The following is a 16790-nucleotide window of genomic DNA, read 5'->3' as shown; positions in this document are numbered from 1 at the left end:
CTGAATTTAAAAACCTGACTGCAAGAGAAGTTAATCATATGTAAAAAACAATGAATGGTAACAATGTGACATTCAATCTTATGCAAATGTGCTGGAAGGCTTTTTTATGCTTTAGTTCTTTTCAATAATGCTTTTACAGAGCCTTTTGGTGAACTCACAAGAACATGAAGCTGTGTTACAGCATTATACACGAATAATTTGCTACAGCTGAACCCAGAAATGCTGTTAAAATATTGTCCTCCTATAAAATACATTTATAGAGAGGCGAGATTACCAAGATTCATTGTGATGACTCAATTATGCTAGGAATTATCTACTCAAACAAAACAAAAATCAACACACTGCTTTTTTCTGTAGACGCAGAGCATGATAGCTGAAAACGTGGAAAATAAGTAACTCACTGCAACATGGCAAACTGCAGCTGCAAAGCATTACATTTACATTTAATTTAATTTAATTAATTTTAAATACATCACCAGTCTAATACTCTATACACAAATTCAAATCAAACCATAAAAGGTACATTTCTTCAAAACCTGTAGATAATTGCAGATAGCTATAACGCACATATTGCAGACACACTGTATATTGCAAACTGGCATATTTCAAGACCTCTCTGCTAAAAGAAAAAAACGAATCACAGATTAGAATAATGCACGTGGCTATTGACAAACTTGTATTTAATTATTCCTTAATTCACAGTGACTTTTTTGTATCGCTACAATACAATTCACAGTGACTTTCCTGTATCTTGACCACTCTTGACCTCTCACCTTGATTCCCAGGGGTCCCCTTGGCCCACGCAGGCCTTCCTGCCCCATACATTTACACATGACATTGCAGCACACCCTCTCTGCAATGGTGTCCTGTAACACAGGGCAGGTGAGATGTTCAGACTATTACAGAGGCAATTCCGGAGCATGCTGGCACAGGTGAGAGAACAGGAGTGTTAAAACACACACCCAACACTGCTATCTGCAGGGAGGACTAAGCTCTTTCCTGTTGAAAAACGAATGCCTATAGGACATCAAAATCTGCTAGCTTCATTTACTTTATTCTTTCAGCTTTCTGAAGCAGAATACCAGGTGAAACCGCTGCCGTATATTCATTAATTGTCGTTGACAGCTGTCTATAGATTTTTTTCCCCTCCCTAAGCACTAGCTTAAATCTTCAACTCGCAAGCTAAAACAAGAAACTAAAACTGGGGGAAAAAAGGGACATTGGTTGGTAGCCTTAAATCAAAGAAATGCATTTAGAGGACCCGAGGTTATATCTGACTGCCAAATTAAATACTGTACACGTGCATTGAAAGAAAGATGAGATGTCTTGTCATGAAAACCCGTGAAGAGCTTCTCTTTCTCTCTCAACAGCGTCAAGAAATCCTCAAGAAGGACAGGATCTAAGTTAAAGACACGCTTGTTTCAAATAAAAATGCTTTACAAGATTGTTTGCAATCTTGTCAATGCAATTACAAGATTGTTTGTCTAATGCTAAGCTAAGTCAATGCTGCAGACTTTCTGTACCAGCATGAAGCTCTCTAACTTGATTAACTCTAATTACAGAATCGATATGGTCCAATCTTAGTCTGTAACACATACAGGTATGATAGGTTCAGGGTCCAAGGAGCTACAGTATCACTATTTCACCTCATGAAGTCAGACTTTACTTGATGCTTTATTTATCTACTGCTTTTCTCTCACCCCCACATGTGAAGAAGGCTCCACTGCTGAAAGACTGTGCTCCTTTTCTTTACCTTTCAACATGGAATAAAGCTTTACCTTTTCCAAAAAGCAAGCCTGCATTTAAAATATAATCATCCTGACAAGGTCAGGCTGTAGAGGTCACTCATAAAACAGACAAGCATAATCAACTGCAGTGGCAGTTACAGAAAGTTCATAAGAGTACTGAAAAATCAAATGCATACTTACAAGTTCTTTAGCCATTGCACTATTAATGTTGTGCATGTCAATAGCCAGAGGAACTTTATATCCAAACCCTCTTCCAAATTCCACCATCTGAAGATCATTTGCATTTGTGACCCCTTCTAAAGCCACAGTCAGCAATGCATTAATGCCTGTAGAAAACCAGGACAAATACCAGTTTATAAGGAGAAATCCTAAAGTAACTAATGAAATTTTTTATTAATTTCATTTAATGTCTTACAAAAGTCATTTCAAAAGTCAAAATTTTCCTTGAATGGCTAATGCATTTAATAATCTATAATGCCTACATGAAGAGATTTTCCCCCAGTACAACGAAGGTATTAATCATTTCAAATGACTGAATTCTATACGAATAAGCACACTCCACAAAACAAGCTAAATATTTCAATTCTACCATCAGAAAAGTCTGAAGCAAGATAGATGCAGTTCACAGCATCCTATAAAGTGTTTTTTTATTAGACACCACATGACAGATCCACAAATACCAAAAAAGTATAAAATGCCTTCTCATCAGAATAAACACTTTTCCCCAGACTTTCTAGTTAAAAAACTGCAGAGGGTAAATTCACCAAATGTGTTTAAATTCTTCAGGATTTGTGGGTCAGAATCCCAAGGGATTCCTGCCATTTCCTTGCGGTATACCTTCAAAGTTTCACTTTTTCTTCTGAAAGCAGTTGCTCAGGATCTTCCTTGTAGGAGTCCTGGATGTGTCCTACATGAGTCCGTAAGGATTTTTTTTTCAAACACAACTTAAATATTCATATCAGCCAGAAGAGTGTTGATTATTACCTCTAAATCCCTTTCTACATCAAAATGATAAATTCACTGTTTGCATCTCAGTTTTTCTATTGAGAAATATACCTTTAGATAACATTGAAATAACAGACCCAAAAATACAGTACAGTTTTGCAGGACTCACTGTGATGTCTATGGTTTAACCAGTTCAGTATTCTTATACAAATATTACTGTTTAAGGATTCATCTTTTTTATCTCAAAATCTCAAAACAGCTTTCTGGCTGTTCTAGTACAGCTCTTTAAATTGATAAATTGATCATTTCAGTTGCAGTTCCCAAACCATACCTCCCCTTCGGAGATTTTCTGATTCAGTCTCCAGCAGTTCAACATTCTCATCTAGTCCATCAGAGAACACCAGCAGCACCTGCAGGAATGATGGAGTGCATCAATTTCAAGGAAGCAACATTTTGCAAGTATAAAGTAAGCCATGTGCTCGGAAGGCTCAAAAGAAACTGTGCATTAAATTAAGGAAATGTAAATACCAAGCAATAAGGTAAATGTAAAGATACAAGATATGGTGCAATACAGTACTTCATACCTTCTTATTCAAATCTAATCTAATATAATTTAGAGTGACACCGGATTTCTCACGTTAAAATAACTGCACTGACTTCAGTTTATGTTTGGAGTGAATAGCAACTGACTCAACCATATTTTTCATATCACTGAAACAAATGTGACCTTTAGAAATACTAGTACGTGCATAAACAATGGCATCATGTAGTTCTTATCCTTTGGAAATGATCATAAACACAACGCTACAGCTTCCAGACTTCCAGACAGAGCATGCACTCTGTGTTTGAGACAAGACAGGCACTTTTCTGTCACTGTTTAGCCTCTGTCCTTTTCACATGAGGCTTGAATGGTGGCAGAGCAGAAGCTGGACCTTCAGAGACCTCTGATACTTAAGTACATTGAGAAGAACCCAGCAGTGGTGTTCCAAGCTCATCCCACACCACTTTCACTGGCAAACCCTCATCAACCGTGGGTGACGAAAAACAAGAAACCATTATTCAAGAAAGGGAATTTACTTTCTGAGCTTCTTTACTCGATGACTGGTGGCTAAATGACTGTTTTATTTCTTGGTTATTTAACTGTTTTCTAACAAACCTGAACGTTTCTCTGTGAAAGAGATAATGCATTATCTAGGCATGGTAATTCATCATTCACAAATGCAGCCAAAACCATTAAAATTCTGGCATCCAAACACCGAACAGACTGATGTAATCTCCCCTGTCAAAGACAGGACACACACATGTGGTCCATCTTTGTAGAGAGAAACAATTTCACCGCACATACTGTATCACTCACCATTTATTTTTGTGAAGGTTAACAACACACAGTCATCAAGACTACTGTAGTTAGGTGAGCATTTTCTCAACAGCAGCAACTATAGCTCAGCCTATCTCTCATTTAGGTTAGAATTTCGATGAAAAAAAATCAGTCTATCCATCAACATTGATGAGCAATTTACAGCTGACATCATTCATCAGCCAGAGATGCTTGATACGGAGGGGCCAGCTCCTGAACTTTGTTGCTCATTACTCCCATAGCTTTGGGGTCTCCACAGCCAAAATGTTGTGATTCCTTTCTTCTTTTTTCAGATGGAATAAACCTATTACTTTGCAGCCTACGCATGCTGATGCAGCTCCCTACTTGAACCACTCTCGTAGCTCTGATTGTTAGGGAAATTTGCCAGCTTCTCTAGCATGTAAGAAAATGAATAACATCGGAAGTCAATGGTGTTCCCATGAAAAAGTGGTTTATGGATTCACACTTTGCCTTAAATCAGAACTTGTGCATGGGCATCTTTACCATAGGCAAAACTAACTCTCCAAACATGTCAATGACAGCTGTGTAGAAGATATAAAATTAAAGAAGGACAGTGAGAAATCCCACAAATTTGCCTTTACCTTAACGTTGGCAGTTGATTTGCCCTTGAATTTATCCAGAAAAGACTGCAAAAGCTTGGTAGTGAAGTAGGTTGCTTCCATGGTCTGCAGTGTCACCATCACCTTTCTTACGATTTCCTCATTGTATTTTTCAAAATTGGAGTCAAAAATAATCCGGCCGTTTTCACTTATAAGAAATCCTATTTGAATAATAACTTGAGACGCAGACACGCAGTTGAGGTTGTCTAAGTAAGACATTTGGCGAATTAGGCCAAGGAGCTGTGCTTCAAGCTTCCGCTGGCTACTCAATAGTCCTGGAAATCTGCCTCTTCTGGAGATGTCAAATCCTACAGCAATATCAATCGTGCAGCCTAAAAAAAACAATTAAAGTCACTTTCATTTAGTGCATCAAGAGTACTGTGCACTGTTCATTTTAATAATTGAGGTTATTACATTTACATAGAAAAGCCATTTATTCAAAATAAATATACATAAAGTAGGACTAAAGAATGTAAAAAAAACAAGTTATTTACATATTTTACTAAACCCAATTTCTGCAACTATTCTTTGCATTTCAAATAAATGAAATTTATGAAACATCCATGTCTTCAAACTATTTTATTTCCTTGACCACAGACATCTTCCTCTTGAATGCAGTAGTCGTTTTTCTTGATATAAAAGCCCAAAGGTTATTTGCAAAGGAATGAGATTTAAAACCACCTTTTAAAAAGAAAACACTAAATTTAAGGAAAAGTGAAAATACATTGGAAACGAATATTAAAAGGTGAATTGTTGAAATCGCGTGATGCGTACTGACAGACTGTCATCTCACATGAGACTCCTGTTTTACAAACCTTATAACTTCATTTAAAATTGCTCCCTTGCTGAACGTTTCACTTCGTCAGCACTAAACACATTCCCCTCGGACCACTGACCATTCCGGAGGAGGAGATACAGATGTTTGATCTACCTCTCGCGGCCCAAAGGGACACTATATGCTGTATGCAGCATGGGAGTGCAAATGCTTGCTGCAGCTCTGTGACAGATCAATCGAGTAATGCATGATTGAAGTACAGTGCTTTGCCTTCTCAAACAGAGTTTCGCTGCTTAGGTCACTAACTGTAGGTTTACAGACTTATTGCCTGTCGACACACTGACAACAAAACTGTGGTTAAAATAAAACGGTGACCACTGTCACCAGACAGCCGCAATCTGTAGACAAACTTGAATGACATTGATGACTTCAGGACAAAGTGCAGCTGTGCCTCTAACATCCTGTAGTTAAAAAGAGATAATACTGTCCATCATTGGCTTTCAGTCTGGATCTGATAGATCTCTGTGATGGAGCACTCTGAGGCTTTGTTGAAGCCTCTTCCTTCTCCGCAGTAAATTGGACACACCTGATTGGACTCCTGTGGAATGGACGTCCACAGGCACAAAAGGGATAACCTGATTGACCCTGTGCTGAATTGGGATGTTCTTCAGGAGGAGCAGCAGTCACTACACAGGGAGCTGTGTCTGAGCTCTTGCAGTTCATGGAGGGAGAGTGTGTCACTTGTATCCTGAATTACAGAGAGTTTATACAGCACAGAAGTGTTTAACTTGCTTTATTTTATCAAAATACCACTGTGCTTATAATTTCAGCTAATTTTGGGAAACCCGGTTACCAGCTACTCGTTCTATGTTATCCTTACCCCGGTACACTAATGCTGGTACTGCTAAACTTTGTAAGTTTAAGACAACCTTTGCCTTGAAAATCACCAATAATTAATCATCATCTGCTGGCACAAGGGCTTTGAAAGAAATGAGCTACCAGCTGCAGAATAAAAGTAAGGGGTTTTTAGTTATGGCTGACGAAAAACAACATAGAGCTCACTTACTGGTGCTAGGCTCATCTCCTGGATCGCATATGTTCTTGACAACTCGCTTCTTTATTGTCTCAAGCTCATTGAAATTTTTCACTGTGAAAAGCCTGTCATTGGAGCCCGCAATCTGCTGAAGCTTTAGCGCGTCAACATATCCGATGCTGATGACAAAGATGTGAATGTTTAAGGCCCTGAGCTCTGCTGCTGCTTCCTCCACTGGATCAATCGATTTTCCGTCAGTGATCACAATGAGGTTCTGAGGCACGAACTGTCGGATCCTGCTGCCCGCGGAGGGCTCAAAGAACGAACGAATGAACCTCAGCGCTTTGCCGATGTAAGTCGATTGCTTCATCTGCTTCATCTGTAATATCCTCTCCTTGATGGCGTCTTCGCTGTCAAATTCACTCAGATAGAATTCCTTCTGAGGCTCTGTGCTGAATTGTGCAACGCCAACTCGGACACTGGTCTTGCTGATTCTAAAGCTCCCAACTATGTCTTTCATGAAATTCTGCATCGTCTGGAACTGTCCTGGGTTGATGCTCCCTGATCCGTCGATCAACATGACAATATCTGCCTCTTTGGTTTCGCATGCTAGAAGGACAAAATATAATATTTTTTTTTACTAATTTCATTTTTTTATTTACAAATACAGAGTTCATCTTCAAAGACAAATTGGAAAACCAATTTACCATAACGTGAAAGCTTTGAAATTGACTAGATTGCAATACTGTACCTTATATACAGTATTAGATCCCACAGTTTGTGGTACACACATAAAATGAATGGAACTGTAGATTTTGGTCATCTTGTCAAAAAATGTAGGATAAGGATTACTGTAGGGTCTGTTGCATACATAAACAGTTAACTGAGTACATACAGTATGTGTAATCTAAAAGACATGCCTGCCTACCTGGTTTAGTGTCATTACAAAGCTTCTTGGTGATATTTTTCTGTAGTTCTTCGAGACCTTTAAAATTATTCACATAGAAAACCTTTGTTTTATCTTCCGTCATTATTTTCAGTTCTTCTTCAGTTGCGTTTTCCACCCCTATACCATAAATGCTGATTCCATCCTCTCTGACACGCACTGACGACTTAGGAAGCTCATATCGATCTGTAGCTTCACCGTCAGTGATGACCAGCAGTATCTGGGGAACTCCAGCAGATTTACGGCCACCGTAGGCCTCAGTGAAGAACGTCTGAGAGAACTGAAGGGCCTTGGCCGTGTATGTGTCCCCACCATCTGCTGTCATAGCAGCAATGGCGTCTCTCACCTGCTGTTTGGAGTCGAACTGGTTCAATCTGAACATTTCAGTAGGCGTGGTGGAGTACTTAATTGCTCCAAACCTGACTCTGTTCTTACCAACGTCCGAGTTATTTACCATGGCAATCATGAACTTCTGCATGCTCACAAACTCGCTGGAATCAATGGTGGTGGATTCATCCACGAGAAAGATCATGTCGGCAACTTCTGTCCTACATTCTATGTAAAGTTAAGAGAAAAGAAATCAGGTTTAATAAGAAACAATGTGCAGATTTAACTGAGTATTTATCTTAGATGCCATATACAATTTAAGAACAAACAAATGTTATAAGGTATAATGGAAAATGTATAATAATAGGTACAGTATAATAGCAGGAAATTATATGTAGCAGAAATGTAAAAAGTTTAAATACTTTATTAGTGAGGGATATAAATTCAAAATAGATTGGAGTAAAACAAAAATATGCACAAATACTAACATTACATAAATTCTACAAGTAATGCATTAAAGATAATACAGTAAAGGGGGTATTGTATCTGACTGAGCACAGTTAAAGGTAAAATACAAAATACATTATTTCAGAAGATGCTCAGTTCGTCCTGTTATATGCTTTGCTATATTCTGTAAGTACTGATGAAGTCTGGAGAAATTCAATAAACTAGTTGTTCATCTGATGCCTGATGAGTTTTGCTTATAGAGATGCCAAGAACATACTGTCCAGATTAGTCTGGAATTGTTCAGGCATCTCCAGAAGCAAAACTCACATGGATCCAGATTTGGGATGAACTCTACAGTGACATTTTAACATATTACTCTCAACAATGTTTTGTTGCAATGTCACTCCTGATTCCTGTTAAGTTTTTCACATTTATTTTCTTTAAACCTTCACGTTGACACAGAGTAACGGTGATAGTAAGGTATTTTGTTGACAAGAGCTACTCACCAGTATCTGGGTTACAGATTTGAAATAGGATGTTCTTTTCCAAGAACTGAAGCCCATCGAAGTTCTTTGCCGAGTGAACTTTGTCCTGAGAACCACTGATTTCCACAAGCTGAGTGTCGTTGGCATTCATTACCCCAATAGTATGGATGATTATTCCCTTGTTTCTCAAGTTCTGGGCTGGCTTGGCAACCTCATCCTGGGCCTCTCCATCCGTGATAACAATCAAGAACTGTTTAACAGTCGACCGCCCACCTCTTGCAGCATCAAAATACTGGGATGTAAATTTCAGAGCTTCCCCAGTTAGTGTCCCACCACCTAATTGCTGTATATTATAGATTGCTTGCTTTATTCCGCTCTTGTCTTCGTATTTGTTGAGGGGAAACTCTTCCTGTTGCACACTGCTAAACTGTAGGACCCCTACTTGGACTTTATCTGCACCAATGTCGGATCTGTCAACCATTGATTCCATGAATGTTTTCATTTTGGAATAGTCGTCTGGGTGAATGCTCCCAGAACTGTCAATCAGAAAAATTATATCTGCTTCCATTGTCTTACATACTAGTAAAAAAAAAGAAAAGAATGATTAACTTCTCATTTTTCTCTAACCAATGACTTGCAACACATTAATTGTGGGTTGTTATTGGTTTGCAAATTGATGTCCAAGGGATGAAAAATACATGTTTTTGACTTTTAACCATCAAACAATAAATATATCTTACATACATCATTAATCATCTGCTGTCACTTTTTACCTCAAGCAATATTTCCCATATTTATTAATTCCACAGTTCTTATTTATTTCTTGTTTTCTTGATATTAATTTAACTGTAAGTTACAATCCAAAACTATAAATAATATTTTTTTCTAAGAATCAGACAATTCCCGATACATTTTATTAGGTGATTGTGCTCTTGAGAGAAAAATCATTTCAGAAGTTATAAATATTAATGCAACTATGGATTTGCTGAACAGAAGAATAGTTCTGAAGAAATTTTCAGAGCTTCAGTATGGAGGCGTTTATTTCACTGTCTAGATCGCTGACCATTCTAAGAGATAAACCATCTAACAGTTTCCTGGCAACCTCAGACCAATTTTATTACAAGCATAATTTGACACAAAAGACACAAAAAAGCCAAGGCTCTCTAAGCAGTAACATTATCCCTTTCATTTCTACTGACCTTCCTCAGAGCAGAGTTCTTGGGCTACTTCATTCTTAATAAGCCTCAACGAGTCAAAATTGGAGACGTAAAACTTCTTGTCTGGTGATCCTGACATCTCCAAGAGCTCATCTTCATTTGCATCCCCAACTCCTATAGCGTAGATCATGATGCTTTGTGCCCTGAGCTCCTTGGCAGCATCCACCACTGCGTCTTGGGACTTCCCATCTGTGATGACGATGAGAAACTGGGGAGTCTTTCTGTTGCGGCTGCTGGCTGCCTTTTGGAAGAGGGCGCTCATCGATCTCAGTGCGTCTCCTGTCTGGGTTCCCCCTCCCAGCTGTTGGACCCTCTCTACAGCTCTTTCCAAATCTTTCTTGTTGGTGTGCTCTGTTACAGTGAACTCTACTGTAGGTGTGTTGGCATATTTCACCACCCCAATCCTAACACTCTGCGGTCCAATTCTGAACATGCGAATCATCTCCTTGATGAATTTTTTCATGTCCACAAACCCCAGGGGATCGATGCTTCCAGAGTGATCAATTAAAAAGTAGATGTCTGCCTCTTCTGTTTCCACGCATCCTGTACAGCCAAAGAGCAACGGATATTAGTAAAAGAACCAGCTTTTAGAGCAAAAGCAGAAGAAGTCACCATTAATCAATACGGTTGCACTAAGTCCTCATTAGTAACAGTAAATATTTACTGTACTTTTCTTAGGAAATCTGCTTGTAAAACTAGTTTGCCATTCACAGGGTATTTAGCCTGGATTTATAGGTCATAAATGGAAGCCTCTTAAACCTAATATTTTCTTCTTTTTAATGTTTTGTTTAAAGGCAGGGGAAAGACTTTGAAATGTGCAGAGTATTCTGTATTTTACATTTTTGTTCTGCACTGCAACACAAATCTTAACTGACCAGAATTTCATAGATCAGCTATTACCTTCTTTAAGGGAGTAGATCACTCTTGGAGCAGCAAAGGCAATATTGATTATTTCACTGCAAAGCAATTTCTGAAGGGACTTTTCCACAGAGGCCAGCTTTGCAAAGCTATCAACGTTGAAAACAAACTTCCTGGATGGATAGGATGCGATCTGCTTTAGCTGCTTCATGTTGGCCTCCTTGATCCCCAGAGCGAAGACGGTCACACCAGCACGTTGGAGACTGACCGCCGGGCCGCTCACGTTGTCTTGGGATTCGCCATCGGTGATCACGATGGCGATCTGCTGCACGCCTTGGGACCGGCGACTTCCCCGACCTTTGACAAACATGTTCTGTCTCGCAAAGTCTAAGGCTGCACCTGTATTTGTGCCACCGCCTCTGTAGGGCAGGGTTTTGATGTATCGCAAAACCTCGGCCTTTTCTCTAAAGCTGTTCAGATACACCTCAGCTCTTGGGGCGTCGCTGTACATGACAACACCAGTCCTCACTTTATTAAGGTCCACATCCAAACCATCAATGATTTTGTAGACGAAGTTCCGGACAGACCGGAAGTTTTGTGTCCCGATGCTGGCAGACTCATCCACAATAAACACAATGTCGGCCACGGTGGCAGACTTGCAGGCTGTGAAAAAGAAGAAAGGTCTTGCAAGAACGTAACATTTGTACAAATCGGATGTGTTTTAAAATGTGAATAATGACTCAATTGCTTAAAGCATAATTATAAACTTATAATCTTAGAAACTTATGGAAACCATTACCTGGGTGGTGTTTATACAATAGTTAAAGGGATCGTGGAGTCATTTACAAGTCCTAAAGTCAATACAAAAACTTAAATCCAGTTCTCAAGTTCAATGATAATCACTCCGATAGGGATTTCAAGGATCATATTTTTAATAATTCAGATCAATTATATTGAGCTGAATTAAATGAAACGTGAATAATTAAACATCCTATTGTAAGAAACAAAAACACAAATCACAAAAACTGCAGTGCGTTTTCTTCGTCTTCATCTTCATCAAGTTTTATTTGCTTTGTTTTTTCTTTGATTAATGAAGTACGTTAAATGCTTGAAACTAGATTAGTAAAATCTTATATCTCAAATCCACTAATTATTTGTGAAAAGGTGAACATCACTTTACCTGCTGGTCCAGTTAATAATCCCAGGTGTGCTTCTTTAGATTCAATAATCCCAGAGACTTCCTGGACTGTTTTGCTGAACACTTGTGAATTCAACTGGTAGACATAAGGCTTTGTGGCCACCACTTCCAGCTCAGTGATAGGTGCACGGGGCAGTCCGATTGAAATCACAGTCACTCCCTCTGCCTTGATAATCCTCGCCGCCCTCTGGATTTCATCTTCTGATTTTGCAGAGGTGAAAACAATGAGAAACTGACGGAATCCCTCAGCAATCCTGCTGCCCGCTGACTCTTTGTAGAAGGTGCGGTGTACGTAATTTAGGGCCTGTCCTAATCTTTGGGCTCCACCTTTTAATCTAAAATTGTTCTTCAGATGATTAAGTACTTCTCCCCTCTTCTCATAAGTATTCAGCAAGAACTCGGTCTTGGTGTCACCACTGAATTGCGCCATGCCAACTCGATGCTGGTTAATGCCAACGTCCAGCTGATTCACTATTCTGGAGATGAAACTCCTTATTTGTTGAAAAGCTGGAGAGCCAAGAAGAGTTGAACCACCAACCAGAAAAACGATATCTGCATAGCTGGGAGCTAAAGCTGTAAAAAAGGTGAATGGGATAAAGGAAAAAGAGTTTCACTCTTGCTTTTTTCAAAACAACACACCAAGGAGGAAAATTATTACACTCAGCTTAGTATTAAGTACCATGTCTCTATAAAATATATGTTTTTAGGAAGGAGACATTTCTTAAGAGTCCAACAGAGGACAAATCTTTAAATAAAACCATAGGTTTTTGAATAACAACTACTAAAAAAGGAGTTAGTTGATTTTCTTCATACAGAATTTTGTTTTGAAACAAAAGTTAAAACTACAATCCATTTTTCAGAAAGTATAGTACTATTTTACATTTGCTAGAACTGCGTGAATTTAAGTTGTTTGTGACTGGAAACTCCGATGAAATAACAATGCTGATTTTAATACAAATTAAATTGGAAATGTGAGTGAATCTGAGGGCAGACGGACATGGGTATCATTTTCATTTTGTCCCAACATGAACTGAAGACATCTGTGCATTATTAGCTGCTGCAGCGACTATTAGCACTCCATAATTAAAAAAAAAATATCCTTACCTTCTTTCTGGGTTCCAATCGAGGTGCAAACATTTGGCAAAAGGCTGGAACTTAATTGATTAAGAGCTTCGAAGTTGTCAATATTGAAAAGAAACTTGTCAGATGGCCTGTTCGCAATTTCCTGAAGCTCATCATAAGCTGCAACACCAATGCCAACCACAAAAACAGTCACGTTCTCCCTCAGCTTTTTAGCTGGCTCCCGGACTTCGTCGGCTGATACCCCATCAGTGATGACAATGACAACCTGCGGGATGCCTAGTGTGGCCCTGCTTCCTGCTTCTTCTGTGAAATACTGTGTCCTGAGGAACTCCAGGGCTTTCCCAGTATTAGTGCCACCAGTTCTGTACTGCAGGTTTTGCATCTGTTCCAAGATGTCTTGTTTATCGGAGTATTTGTTCAGTAGAAACTCTTGGTACACCTCGTCACTGTACTGCGCTAGTCCCACGCGAACTTTATTCAAGCCAACGTCCAGACCTTCCACAAAGGTATAAAGAAAGTTCCTCACTTCATTGAAGTTTGTCTCACCGATGCTTGTTGAACCGTCCACCAGAAACACAATGTCAGCAGCAGTGGCTTGCCGGCATTCTGAAAAATAATATTTCAGTACAGGAGTTTAACTAAAAAAATGCATCTGGGGGGAATAATAACCCGAAGTTCACGTCCACAAAAACAGTTCTACTATTGGATTATTCAACTAGAATTAAAAATTGTTCTTATTCATTATTAATAGCAGTAGTAATAGTAATACAGTATACTAGACGCCCTTACCCTGGGTGACCGTTTACAAAACTTTTATGTTCTAAGAACCTCAGAAACCAATGTCGGCTTAATATATTCATATTCAGGACATCCAGTCATGGAACGTCTGCTCATTAAAAAAGGTGGAGTCTGACAGTCACGCTTGTGACCACTGTTACAGAAACCGTGAACTTGGATATTTGTCCTGAAATACTGAAGTAAGCTACACAGGTGATTTAAAATGCTGTGCGATGTCTGTTCATACAGGGCATGTTGTGCTTTAAGCACCAGTACATGGTGAAGTACAGTGAGGTCACGTGGCATCCGTCTCATGCTCACCAGCCTGTTACTGTAGACATGGCTAGAAAGGTGCAACTACTGTCGCACAGTACAACGGTTCACCTGTCTCTGTTCCTGCGGAGGAAATCATTGTTGGTTTTGCTATTTACTTCAGATACTTGGGCCCTGTAATTTTCCTTTATTTGCCACAGCGGCACCATGACATGTAGACGATGAAATCCAGCTTTCCTGGTTGTTTGAGTCTATAAACAAGAACATACATGACTTGTGTGCATTTGTCCTTTAGAAGAAAATGCTCTGTCTCGTTCTTTAGAAGCCAAGAACCAATGCAAATAGTCATGTCTCAGTGGCAAAAGGTAGGATCTGACATGAAGCAAAAATCAAACTGTTTAGCTGAGACTGCAAGAGCCCAGTGTATCGTTTACCTTTTGAAACCTGAAGAGTCTGACGCTTTGACTCCTCCACAGTGGTGCACAGAACCTGGACGAAATTCTTCGAGATGCCCTGCAGGGCAGCAAAGTCATCCACGTTGTACACAAACTTGTCGTCCGGGTCGCTGGCTATCTCGTTCAGCTCTTCCAACACTGCCTCTTTTATCCCAATGGCGTAGAGCGTGATGCCGCTGTTCTTCACCTCTTCGGCGGCCTGCTTCACGGTGTCCTGGGACTGGCCGTCTGTGATCACAATGGCCACCTGTGGCACCCCTTCACCCACTCGGCTCCCTGCTGCTTCTGTGAAGTGGTTGTCCAGCATATAACTGAGCCCCAGGCCTGTCCTTGTGCCCCCACCCTTGTAAGGAAGGGACTGTATGTATGTTAGAATGTCCTGTTTGTTCTGATACTGGTTGAGGGTAAACTCTGTTCGGGGACTGTTGCTGTACTGAATGAGCCCAATCTGTACTTTATCTGCTCCCACATCAAAGCTGTCTATAAGGGCATAGAGGAAGTCCCGGATCTGCTGAAAGTTTTCCGTTCCGATACTCCACGAGCCATCCACCAAGAACACGATGTCTGCAGCAGTCTCCTCTGTGCAAACTGCAGGTAAGACACAGCGCCGGGCAATTAATCACAACAGAGCAGCACAAACACAGGACCAGAACTCAGAATGGCACTGCGCTTTCAGTCTGGTTCTTCAGTTTCAGAATCTGATTTTTGATTTTTAGTTTGACTAAATGTTTTCTGCCTTTTTCTCAGCCAAAGTCAACTGAATTGGCAGTGGCTATGAAGCCACTAAAATGGTAGACCAGGACACAGAATCGGGATTCTCCTAGAAATAGAAATAGAATCCTAGAGGGGCGGAGTGGTGGCTCTGTGGCTCAGGATCTGCGCCTGTGGCTGGAAGGTTGCCGGTTCAAATCCTGCAGCTGGCAGAGGAATCCTACTCCGTTGGGCCCCCGAGCAAGGCCCTTAATCCCAACTGCTCCAAGGGCACTGCACAATGGCTGACCCTTCGCTCTGACCCCAAGTTTCTCTCCCTGTCTGTGTGTCTGTGTCTCATGGAGAGCAAGCCGGTGTATGCAAAAAGACAAATTCCTAATGCAAGAAATTGTATAATCTAATGTAATGTTATGTTAGAAATGAATAGGTGATTAATCTCTTACATAAATCCTGAGAAGTTTTACCCACTGCTTTAAATAGAAACAGTGGTTCTAATAAAGCAAAGCTCTGAAATGTTGTGCCTATCCTGATGAGGATCACAACTTGCTGGAGTCTGTCCGTAGGGCATAAGCAGAAACTGAAAGCAACATAGCAGCACTCCCTGCTGTGACCCTATTTAGTGGAACAGAGCCAAGTTACATTGTTAGATGAAACAAAAAATTGTTTTTCTAGAGACCCACTGGGAGTGTGATCAGTACAGAAAGGCTAAGCCCATACTTAAAAAGAATGCTATCCTTTCTGTGCAAAATGGAATTCAGCCTCCTCTGTGTTGGGGTTCTGTTCCGTCCTTTGGTTCTGGTGCCTGAGTTAGTTACAAAATACAATGGATGGGTGGGGAAACACTCAACAACACATTCACAAGCACAAATATCATAACCACTTTGTGGCACACTGCAGTACACATGACTCTACGAGGAACGTTTCATGGGTTGTTTGGGAACAGAAGGAGGGTCTGGCAGGCCAGCCTTTAGCAAAGACAACAAAGACACTAGAGGGCACTGTAAGGCCTGTAACACCTGTAAATAGGCTCACTGGGTGTTCAACAATTTAATTATTAGATTATTCTTGAAGGGTTAGGGCTTGAATAACCTAGACCTGAATGTGATAACCTTGATTAACATCAAGATCTCTTTTATTCGCAATTACCTACCTGTCTTTTGAGCATTGTTTACGGGAAGACAAAAGGCAAACAAGAAGGCAGACAGAAATTGTATCATCTCCATGCTGGAAACTAATTGGAAGTCACTGTTCCTGCAATACAAACCATAGAAAAGGCTGTGGGAACACTGTTGTCTGTACTATAATCCACGGGAAAACATTTTGCTTTGAACATTTTGCAGTGAATAACACTGTAATTCTTCCAGAATACAGAGCAGTAAGTTGTGATGGTATACAAGTTGAGCTGACACCATATTATTTTCCTAGACCCTCCAATGTAACGGTTTTGTCTATTTTATTATTACAATTTTAAAAAGCAATTTAAATAAAAACATCATACAGTATTTAATGTTTTTCATTTTAAAAAGCACATCTCT

At 39.9% G+C, this 16790-nt stretch overlaps 1 protein-coding gene across 8 annotated transcripts in view; it reads right to left on the bottom strand.

Moving 5' to 3' along the window:
• The window catches only part of col6a4a (collagen, type VI, alpha 4a), a 51622-nt gene that overhangs the window by 25369 nt on the left and 9463 nt on the right, over positions 1-16790 (bottom strand). For all 8 annotated transcript variants that reach the window (XM_088602141.1, XM_088602142.1, XM_088602140.1 and 5 more), the window contains 13 exons: positions 16406-16506; positions 14524-15132; positions 13061-13645; positions 11939-12529; positions 10801-11421; positions 9883-10443; positions 8705-9262; positions 7407-7979; positions 6512-7087; positions 4653-5002; positions 3025-3103; positions 1929-2074; positions 774-866 (listed from right to left, as the gene is read on the bottom strand). In XM_088602141.1, coding sequence (XP_088458267.1) covers positions 774-866; positions 1929-2074; positions 3025-3103; positions 4653-5002; positions 6512-7087; positions 7407-7979; positions 8705-9262; positions 9883-10443; positions 10801-11421; positions 11939-12529; positions 13061-13645; positions 14524-15132; positions 16406-16478 — 5415 coding nt within the window. In that variant the 5' untranslated portion in view covers positions 16479-16506. The remainder of the gene's footprint in view (positions 1-773; positions 867-1928; positions 2075-3024; positions 3104-4652; positions 5003-6511; positions 7088-7406; positions 7980-8704; positions 9263-9882; positions 10444-10800; positions 11422-11938; positions 12530-13060; positions 13646-14523; positions 15133-16405; positions 16507-16790) is intronic.

The sequence above is a fragment of the Lepisosteus platostomus genome, chromosome 12 (genome assembly GCF_059453375.1).
Source record: "Lepisosteus platostomus isolate fLepPlt1 chromosome 12, fLepPlt1.hap1, whole genome shotgun sequence".
In the NCBI taxonomy this organism is placed as follows: domain Eukaryota; kingdom Metazoa; phylum Chordata; class Actinopteri; order Semionotiformes; family Lepisosteidae; genus Lepisosteus; species Lepisosteus platostomus.
The sequence above is the reverse complement of the archived record's forward strand: the minus strand, read 5'-3'. Positions and strand labels throughout refer to the sequence as shown.